This window comes from Gouania willdenowi, chromosome 7, assembly GCF_900634775.1.
Source record: "Gouania willdenowi chromosome 7, fGouWil2.1, whole genome shotgun sequence".
In the NCBI taxonomy this organism is placed as follows: Eukaryota; Metazoa; Chordata; class Actinopteri; order Blenniiformes; family Gobiesocidae; genus Gouania; species Gouania willdenowi.
Window position 1 is genome coordinate 35,773,420 of NC_041050.1, and position 10,450 is coordinate 35,783,869.

Below are 10,450 nucleotides of genomic sequence, written 5' to 3' on the forward strand. Positions count from 1 at the left end.
AAAGAAAATTATTTCATTCAACATTTCTGCAGTTTTTACAAGTAAAAACCATGATTGTCAGGTTTCTGTTAATTACATTAGTTGCTAGCCTTGTTGTTTGCTCGTGCGGACTTCTCCGCGTAGTTGGTGTCACACAAACCACTGCTCCGCATTGCATCGACCAGCATTAAATGTAACAGCGACCTGTATTTCACCGCCTGGTGAAACAGAGCAGGAGAGCTGAACACGAGCTTAGAGGAGAGGCTGGAGACGAGCTACGACAGTAGCTACACCTTTAAAATGTTCTGGGAGTACAAGGACTACAGAGAAGCGCTAAGAATCATGGGACATGTAGGAATTTAACGTAAACTACTACGTGTCCGCCCAAGTGTATTTGAGCCTTTAGACTGAAAAAAAATCTGAGCGAGTATGAAAGTCCCGCCTCCCGACCTATCAGTTCTCTTGGAAAATTATCTGCCCATTGTTAGAAGATCGTGGTTGGTGCAGATCTGACGGCTGCGTTTAGGAAAGAAAGAGTTGGCAGCTTCCTGCCTGTATTCTTTCCTTCCTGCGGTAAAATTGTTGTTTTTGGTCTGAATTATGGATTTCTATGGATTTTTTTATTGAATTATTCCTCAATTGTGATGCAAGTTGCTCAATCTCCACCCGTTACAGGAGCGTATACGTATTCTGTCTGAAATCACCCGTCTTAAGTGAACTTATTTATATCCTGCTTCATAGGACAGGGGCTCTCTGACTGAAGGTTTAGTTTGGTGAAATCTGCGGAGAGTGATGCTGGTTGTAGTAAAGGCTTCTTTAGTTTAAAATTTAATAATTCTGTCAAAAATAAACAATGAATTATCTGATGTTGCATTGGAGACCATGGTTTTTACTCAGACACTTAGATTTCAGGGATCAGTCATTCTATTCAATTTGAAGCACACAGAGAACTTTTGTTGAAAATAATTTTATTCAATCATTATTTACAGGGAGTTTGTGTTTGCACTCAGATATCCTGGATATTATCTCCAACCAGTACATACAGTAAAGCAGCTGTCAAATATGTGAAACTACAGTAAGAAAATTCAAATACCAGTAAGTCCAGAAGTAATACAGGAGGCACAAGCTGAATTCAAACATCGCAATTCAATTTCAGGTTCATTTAAATCACACTAAATTATGGCTTTAATAATCATCTCTCGTTGGAAGGAAAAGTCGACAGTCGGAACGATTATCGGGCATAGCAGTGATTTAAAAAAGAAAAAGATGATTCTTCTGTGCCACTGAAGATGCTACAGTTGTTTCTGTTTTAGATGTTGACAGCTAAGACAACAAAAACAAGCCTGGTGTTCGTTTATCATCAAACAATGGCAACAGCCCGGTTTATTAGTGCTGACCGTGGCTTAAAATACACGCAAACAATCAAACCTGCTGACAAAAATACAATCTTTGTTCAGTTTTCATTCATTCAGTCTCTCATACACTTGACACCTGAGTTCTTACACGCTGCTCTTCAGAGAAGAAACAAACACTGCTAACACGGTGAAAACATTTGGAGCAAAGCAACTAAGTGCAAACCTTCTTTGCTGCTGTCAATTCATATCGATTTGTTTGTTTTAAAAAAAAAAAAAGAGGTTTTGGTTTTCTTTAATAAAAATATTGCTCAGCTCGGGCACTGAAAGTTACAAAAAAAGGCAGAAAAAGCTACATTAAAGGACTCGAATCCAGTCTTTGTCCAGCTTTTAAATAGAAATGAAGTGACAGACCAAGGAAGACAGCTCAAAAGTATAATTTAAGAATAAAACCGTAAACAAGTATAAGCAAGACGAGAACAAAAAAACAACAACCCATGACCGTTTAAAAACTCATGGCATTGTACTGATATCTAACAGGTGGATTAAGAAGTCACAGAATGACTAGAAACTAACTTAGGGGTCTATTCTCCCATGGGCGTAAGTCCAAAAACCCCCACGCTATTCTCCCCCTGTACTTAAGTCAGTCGCTGCATGCCTGCATCCCAGTTACGCTCTGTGGGTGGAGCATCCCTGAAATGTGGGCGTTCCCATTCAAATCCGGCTTTACGCACATTCGCCGGTGTGCGCAAGTCCTTTATCTCTTACGCGCCTCTAACCCTGGAATAAGTGCAGCGCCCCGATAAGGTGAAACATTATATTGCACTAGAAATGTAGACTTAGTTACGTTTGAAGCCACACAGACCATTAAAACTCAGACTTCTGTCCACGTTGGTCACAGTGATTCAACTATTTTCATACTGTGTCCAACGTAAAGTCACAGTTTGATCCACTACAGAGTGAAACAAGCTGTCATATGCAGATGAGGATGGACCACAAACTGTTCCCACTCATATTTTAATGAGGCTCAGCTCCGGTCGCTTTAAACAATTTATCGTTAAAACTGCGTATTATGGAAGATGATAGTTGTTTCACTGCAAACATCACTCTGTATTAAAGCAGGACGTTCTGCGGCCGCGTTATTTCCTCATATCTCCAGCGTATCTAACTCAGTCGCGCTTTACAGCGATGATGATGATGGGGATTAAGATCAAGGAGAGAGATTTTAACTGTGACTCAGTCACACTGCAATAATCTGATCAATGATCTGATCAAATCAACTTGTAAAATTCTGAACACGGAATTCTGAAAGAAATCTAAACGATCAAATCAGAACGGGACTGCACCTCTGGCCTGTAGCAACATTTTGAAATCTCCAGTTGAATATTGATGGGTTAAATTCCCATATTATCTGGATGTGTAAAGGGCTGTAAAAGAACCCGTTTTGGAAAAGGACCGTGAGTGAATTTTTTTACCTGTCACTGTTTTTATCCCACCAACCTTTTTAATGTAATCATGGCACTTGAATTGGGTTTTATTGTTGATTGTAATCATATCTATGTATCACTACAAACATGTTTTAAGTTGCTGTGGTTTTGTTGGTTTGCTGTGTGGCCTGGTTTTCAGGAGGAACCAGATTTTTACAACCTCTTAAACGCCTACATCAACAGGGTGCACTCTATTGAGTCCGAGAACGCCTTCTTGCGTCGTCTCATCACTGCGTCTGAGACCACCTACGAGACGGAGCTGGCCAACGTTCAGAAGTCTAGGGACTCGGTGGTCAAGGAACAAGCAATAATGCAGCCGGAGCTCGAGAATCTGCTCGTTTAACACAATCAGCTGAAAGCCAGTATGATTAATTGTGATTAACTGGGTTTATATTGTTTTAATGTGCCATTGTCTTAAATAATGTAGAAACCTCCAGCCTTTCTTCAGTTCATTCTGAAACTTGTCAGTTTTAATTGCTACAGAATTTGGAAATGTCGACGGGACGGCTGGTTTTAAATTTTAATATGAGCCTTGGTGTTTGGTGGGATAAAACAGTGATAGGTCGGGGACGGTGTCGAGGGACTGCTGAAGGAACTGTTGAAGCTGCATCCTCGTCTCGGTGCTACTGGGCAACATGGAAGACCTGCGTGAACTCCTGGAGCAACTACAACAACTCAAATCATCAAATGAACAACTGAAGGAGCAGCTCCAACAGACTCAAAATAGCCAGGTAAAAAGGTGCAATGGGGACCCCCAGAACACTCCTCGAGATGCGAACGCCCCCATCTCTCCGAACCAAATCCAGGAGGAACCAGATTTTTACAACCTCTTAAACGCCTACATCAACAGGGTGCACTTCATTGAGTCCGAGAACGCATTCTTGCGTCGTCTCATCACTGCGTCTGAGACGGAGCTGGCCAACGTTCAGAAGTCTAGGGACTCGGTGGTCAAGGAACGAGCAATAATGCAGCCGGAGCTCGAGAATCTGCTCGTTTACCACAATCAGCTGAAAGCCAGGAACACAAAAAAAAGTAAACTTTATCATTTTCACGGATTTCAATGACATTTACAAGCGTTGGGAAAACTCCAGGTTCCGTGATTTCTAGACAGCCCAAAAAAAATGACATCACCGCCTCCTTTCCTTCAGCTCGCCTTCATTCACACATACGCACTTCTTGGCTACTTACACGCGGTGGGCGTGTCAGCAGCCTGGACCGGAGAATATGCGTAGGAGAGAAGCGCAAAACTGCAGGCGCGCAAAAAAGCGCTTAAGTCCAGATGGGAGAATAGACCCCACAGTGAATAATTGTGGAAATGAATTTATGTTTACCTGCAGATTTTTGAAAATAGAAAACATTTCAAACACTGAAGTTCTTGATGGTATCAGTTATCAGAGCATTCCATGAATTGATAAAGACAAAGTATCAACATTTTAGTGAGCCCACGAGTGAAAAATTAAAAAAAAAAATTCTATGGTTGTTTGTGGTATTGCTGGGAATCGACCCCTCGTTTCCTCTTTTTTTTTTTTTTTAAAGTCTTAGTCTGTCAGAGCTGATGGGGACTGATGGAGGACAGGGTGGAGGTGAGGGGAGGGGCGTCTCTTAAAGGGTTAGGGTTATCACAGTGAGTCCAGAATCACAGTGCCTGACTAGGGAGAATAGATTGGATCTCGTAGAGGAAGGAACTCCTGCTCTGTGATCAGTTTTCCATGAGAATAAAAAGTCTGAGGGACGTTAGGCAGCGGTTCAGGTTCAGGTCAGTTATTACGGTGCTGCCGTTTGTGCGCAGGTTGCCCTGAAATCCTCTCCCTCTAATGGCTGGGTGGGCCCATTAATGCCACCTTATCTGGGCTGTCGGGACCCTTGGGTGCCTTCTGGACTGGCTGTCTGCCATACTGTGTGATTGTTTGGTCGGGCGTCATCTGAAGGCAGTGTAGTGTTGTTACGTCCTGACCTGGTAGAGTGAAGAGAAGAAATCAGACATCAGCCTTTTCTATAGACCTCCGTGTTTGCGTGCTATTCATGTTTCCTAGTTGACCATAATTAGAAAAATCGATTTGGAAATTTTTTGGATCGATACGATAATTGTGCGGTGAAATATATCACTGAATGGATTTTTTTCTTACATCCATAATATTTAGCGAGTCTTCAAACTCCTTCAGCGACACTTAATCACACGGAATGACAGATGTAGCAACTTCTTCCAAACTTTTGCAGATGAAAACATGGATTGAGCAGCGGGGCCATCATGAGCCCCGCCCCCGTCTTGTAGCATTCAAAATCAGCTCCGCCCTCACTTAAATTCCAAAACCTTTGACACGTCGGGGGCAATTATTGTAACAAAACTATTTCTGTCTGTACTTTGTGTGTGTGTGTGTGTGTGTGTGTGTGTGTGTGTGTGTGTGTGTGTGTGTGTGTGTGTGTGTGTGTGTGTGTGTGTGTGTGTGTGCGTGCGTGCGTGCGTGCGTGCGTGCGTGCGTGCGTGCGTGCGTGCGTGCGTGCGTGCGTGCGTGCGTGCGTGCGTGCGTGCGTGCGTGCGTGCGTGCGTGCGTGCGTGCGTGCGTGCGTGCGTGCGTGCGTGCGTGCGTGCGTGCGTGCGTGCGTGCGTGCGTGCGTGCGTGCGTGCGTGCGTGCGTGCGTGCGTGCGTAGAATTAGGATTTGTAAACAAAGCTATCCGTGTGTCTGTATTGACATCTGTATGCGTGTGTCATAGAACCGGGACACTCTGTTGGCTGTCTCTGTACACTGAACTTTTGGAACACATTTGGCAAATGGAATCTGGAACTTTTTGAAACAAGTAACTCATGCAATACCGCTAGAAACCAGCAGTTGTCGCTGGTACCAAGTGAAAAACCCTCTAATTGCTCTCTGAGAAGCGATGTGAATACGGGAACGGGTTTTTTTTCTACTCCTGTCTGCTCTAAAATGACTTTTAAAGAAAGTTAATAAACTAAACACCTAGTCTTCTAGGATCTTTTGATAGAGCTAGCAGGGAAATAATAATAATGGGGGTTAGGATTTATTTCCTACATCCGTGACCTCTCACCTGTCACTGTTGGGCTTGTCCTGAGGCGTCTCTTCGGGGCAGGCGCTGCCTAATATTCGTTTTCTGGCCTCAGCGTATTCTGCTTCACGTTGGGCCAGAGACTTGACCTGTGGCGTGGGTCGGTTCTGGTTCAAAGGAGACCCCAGAGAGCCGTTACTCGTCGGCCGCTTTAAGATACGAATCTGAGGAGGCGGCGCTGCTGGCAGGGAGTCGTCCTGGATCACCATGGTGCTCCTTAGGGGGGAGCGGGAAGGATTATTGAACTCTCTGAAAAGAAAACAAAAAAACAAGCTCAGTCAAGCTTAGTCATCCAATCCTAATCAGTGAAACCCTGACAAATACAATCTAAGAAATAATTTCATTGTTTCATTTTTGATGAAATAGAATGGCATTCATTATTACTCCAAATGACTTTTAGCTGATCATGCCATGCTTTTTCACCTGTGTAGTTATAACGGCTTGTTCAAGCTATGATGTTTGCCTTCGTGATACAAACCCCACAGCAGCAGCTTTCCAATGTTTGTGTTTGATTTGTAAGAACTAGACAAAACATGCCACTACTAATTCAACAAGTGAATGACTGTGAATCAATACTAATGTTTAGTAACTTACTCAAGCTCACATGACATGCAGGAAAACAAAACAAGAACGCCAGAACGAGATGATCTGCACTTTTTGCAGAACGCTTTGCACCACAAACAGGATTTGCTCTCGTCCTTTTTGGCATTTTGGTCAGATAAATATCATTAAATGATCTAATAGGGCAAGGGTGACCAAACTTGGTGTTGGAAGACTGCGACCCTGCTGCAGGTTTTAGATAGTTTAAGTCAGAGGGTGTCATTATAGTTCAGGGGCCAAATAAGGACCAGTTTGACCTTAAGTGGACCCCAGTTTTTTGTTTGGGAAAAAAGCCAATTCAACATTAATGTGCCCTGGTTAACACTTCCACGTATTAATGATAGATAAATGATCAAATATGGGAGTACTTCAGTCCCTGCAGGATCTTCACTCGAGCGGGCCAAATTTGATGCTCTAAAGGGCCAGATTTGGCCCCCAAACTGGGAGATGGTTATCAACAGCCTTTCTTTGGACCTGAAGAAATTTTATTTTGGAAGCAACAAACTAAAATATGACAATTCACATATTGGTTCATAATGAACTTTTCTTTATGAGATTTGACTCAGTTAAGTTGGTTTAGTTCCTCAATCACCAACAAATTGCGCTTTGTGTATTAAGTGTTTTTAAATGTCAATAATCAAACCAATAGTTTTATTGGGATCACACATTCCTAACTATTGCTCACAGGTCCTTACTTTTCTCTCTGGCTGATCTGTAGCTTCTCTTCTAAACGTTTTTCCATTTCCTGCAATTGAAAAAGGAGTAGATAAGCATTCACGTTCATGTAAACAACAACAACATAGTCAGTGTGATTTATGCGCAGCAGGTAGAGGGCTCTGGTGGAAAAGCAGGAGTTATATTACAGGCTATTTATACATGTACCACCACACAGCAGCTGCCAAGTCATAACAGTGTCTGTTCAATCAGTTAGCTTCAGCTGGTTGAAGGCAGGGTTAGTTGAGGTGCTGAGTTCTCACTAACCTTCCTTCTCTCAGGTAAAATTGTCTCAATCAAGAATTACATTTATTTATGGAAGTGTCTATTGATACGGAAACATATCAATAGCTCCCGGGACTATGGATACGTTTTCCAGACTTTTTCTACATAAGCGTAATGTGCCTGAATTTTCACCGTGTGTCTAAGGCGCTTGACTCAAGGATTCTGCCTTCCACTGCTGCCGTGGGTTCAAATCCCACTTTTGTTTAAAATTTTTTTTTTTTATTTTAACATATTTAACATGACAAATTCCACCTTTAAAAATACATATGTGAAAAAAATAAAAAATGTAGGATATTTCCTGGGTTAGGGCTAAAATAAAAGGGTTAGCGGGGTGGCTAAAAATAAATATGATCTAAAATAAAACTGACAGAACTTTAAGTCACGTGGTGCACCTATCACGTCACCTAAACTGGCCAAAGAGGGGCGCTGCATAGAGATAGACTGGCAGTCTATTGATACGTTTTCATATCACGATTCCGTATCAACAGCCACGGCTTTTATTTACTGCATTAAATTCAACTCACTTTCATCCAGCCAATCAAACAAGGACCTAAACAACGTGAAAATTAAGTTACGGGTAGGTTTTCAAAATTATTTTAAGATTGAAAAACCCTCCATGCTCCAGTTTTACAAGCCATACTTTACACTGCCTGATAATTCAATTACAGATATTCTGTGAAGAAACAATTAAATTCTTCAGACTGCAGGGTCATTTATAAATCTGATTAATTCATCATTTGTCATCAATTTACCAATGTGTCAAACTCAAGGCCCAGGGGCCAAATTCAGCCCTTTGGAGCATCCAGTTCGGCCCCGGGGAGGAAGTAAAAATGACAGAGAAAAGATGAATCATTATGTAAATGAAACTCAACACTCCTGGTGCTTATATCGCATGATTGCACTCATTTTTAGGGTTAATCTGTTGAAAAAATTTAATTCTTACAAAATCTTTCAATTTCTCTCAAATTATTACATAACATTTCCCTTAATTAAATAGAAATTGGAAACAAAATCTACGAAACTTAAAGTTAAGATGATGTTGGGACTGATATCTGTCACTTATTGCTAGAATATTGTTGTTTCTTACATGTTTTGTATTTTATGCATGTGTAGAAGTGCAAACTAGGGCACAATAATGTTGAAATGATGCATAAAATCTGTGGCCCTCCTGAGATCAAACTGCTCCGTATTTGGCCCCTGAACAAAAAATTAGTTCAACACCCCTGAATTAACCCATTTAATTATTATATTTAGCTGATTATGTTTGACAATTTTTGATTTTCTGTTGCACAAACATGTCTTTCTGAACAAAAATTGGAAAATATTGTAAAATTGTTTTTTTTTTTTTTCCTTTGGATTATGTTGAGGCACAGAGTACAAAATCAAGGTTCAAACTTTACATTTTCTAAACAATTGAACAAGAAAATGGCAGATTGAGGTCTAACGCAGCAAGTTAACAGTTTCAAACAGACTCTTTCATAAAGATTTATGTCACCAGACAAAAAAATATATGTACAAAAAAGTAAAAGGTGACTGTGGAGGATTGATCCAAAATTTATTCATGGCTCACAGGGAAAACATGCAAAAAATAAAATAAAATACACACTTGTGATGCGTGACTATTTCAGGCATCAGTCAGGCTTTTCTGCTGTGACAGAAAAGTAGCACCATGTAAGAATGTCCTGTTAAATCTGGGGTTGGTGACGTATATGGCGTCATCAATCACCAACTACAGTGACGACAGCTGACCATTGTAAAAAATAAAATAAATATTTGTACATTAAAGTATTCAGAAAAACAATGTGACAAATGTAAATGTTTATTTAAAATATTACTTTTGTTGATAACATAGCAATAGCATACTATTGCAAAAAAGACTAAACATGTCAGACGCACAATTCAGCGCGATTTTTATTTACCAGCTATTATCCTTAATGACAATGAAATAAAGTGACCATTACTAACAGACAGTTCAGTTAATTATTATGAAAGTAAACCGACAATCATTTTTAAGTTTCCATGTGAGCTACGCAACATGGGAGCTAGCCTAGCATCGTGTTAGCCAGCTATTCACCTCAGATCCATTAATTCGTTCAGACATGTTTAGTCACCGGATTAAGTTAGACACCAAAACTGTTTAATAATTAAAGTGGGATATGTTTGTAAGTTTTAAACGTGGCATGCTAGCCTACCAAAGCAACCTGACGAGCTGATCAAGTTTTTTTTCTTTTATAGCTAACGTTAGCTTAGCTTTTATTGCCCCGTAAAAAAAACCCAATAACCGTTAACACAGAATTCATCTTTGAAAACAAACTGATTCTTGTTTATATATAATTTGATGTATTAGTTTAAGTCATTGTGGGAAAATATTTTAGTTATTTACCCCACTATCAGCCGCTTCCTCCCAACTTTCGGTAACATCCTCATCCATGTTTCATTTTTGCTCCGGCGCGCTGTGGGCAGCCCCAGAGACCCCTGCCACATCCGCCTTTCTGTGGCTCTGACGTCACGGTGACGGATATTCCCCAAAATGGACATCAAACCGATTACACGTTATAAGATTTGATTAGATTAAATCAGAGTTTTTGTTGTTGGCTGGTGAAGTCACACAATATTTTTGTATACTTTTTCATTGTACCATTTATTAAACTAACAATTCTTTACAACCACTATTTGTTTTTTTAGTAGAGAGTCCCGGTAAAAAATAGAATTATCTTTACAATGTTTTATTATGTTGCAGACTGTGATAGTCTCTGAATTTGAATTGCACCAACAATTCACTCAATAAGTTGTACAACGTGTGAAATTATTATTATTACTATTTATTTATTTATTTATTTATTTAGCACAAATTAAAAAAGTAAACAACATTAAAGGTGCGAGGAGGGAACGAACCCCAAAGAGCTTGTATAAGTTTCACCCCTTTCAATAAACAATACAATTTAAAATAAAGGCCAACAAATAAACG

At 40.4% G+C, this 10,450-nt stretch overlaps 1 protein-coding gene across 1 annotated transcript; it reads right to left on the reverse strand.

The window, feature by feature from the left end:
• Nucleotides 1–4,314: 4,314 nt before the first annotated feature.
• On the reverse strand, nucleotides 4,315–9,995 carry szrd1 (SUZ RNA binding domain containing 1). Its single transcript, XM_028452411.1, has 4 exons — nucleotides 9,866–9,995; nucleotides 7,179–7,228; nucleotides 5,866–6,132; nucleotides 4,315–4,772 (listed from the first exon to the last, which is right to left on the reverse strand). The coding sequence occupies exons 1-4, from the start codon at nucleotides 9,911–9,913 to the stop codon at nucleotides 4,661–4,663; spliced, it is 477 nt and encodes a 158-aa protein (XP_028308212.1). The 5' UTR covers nucleotides 9,914–9,995; the 3' UTR covers nucleotides 4,315–4,660.
• Nucleotides 9,996–10,450: the final 455 nt, after the last annotated feature.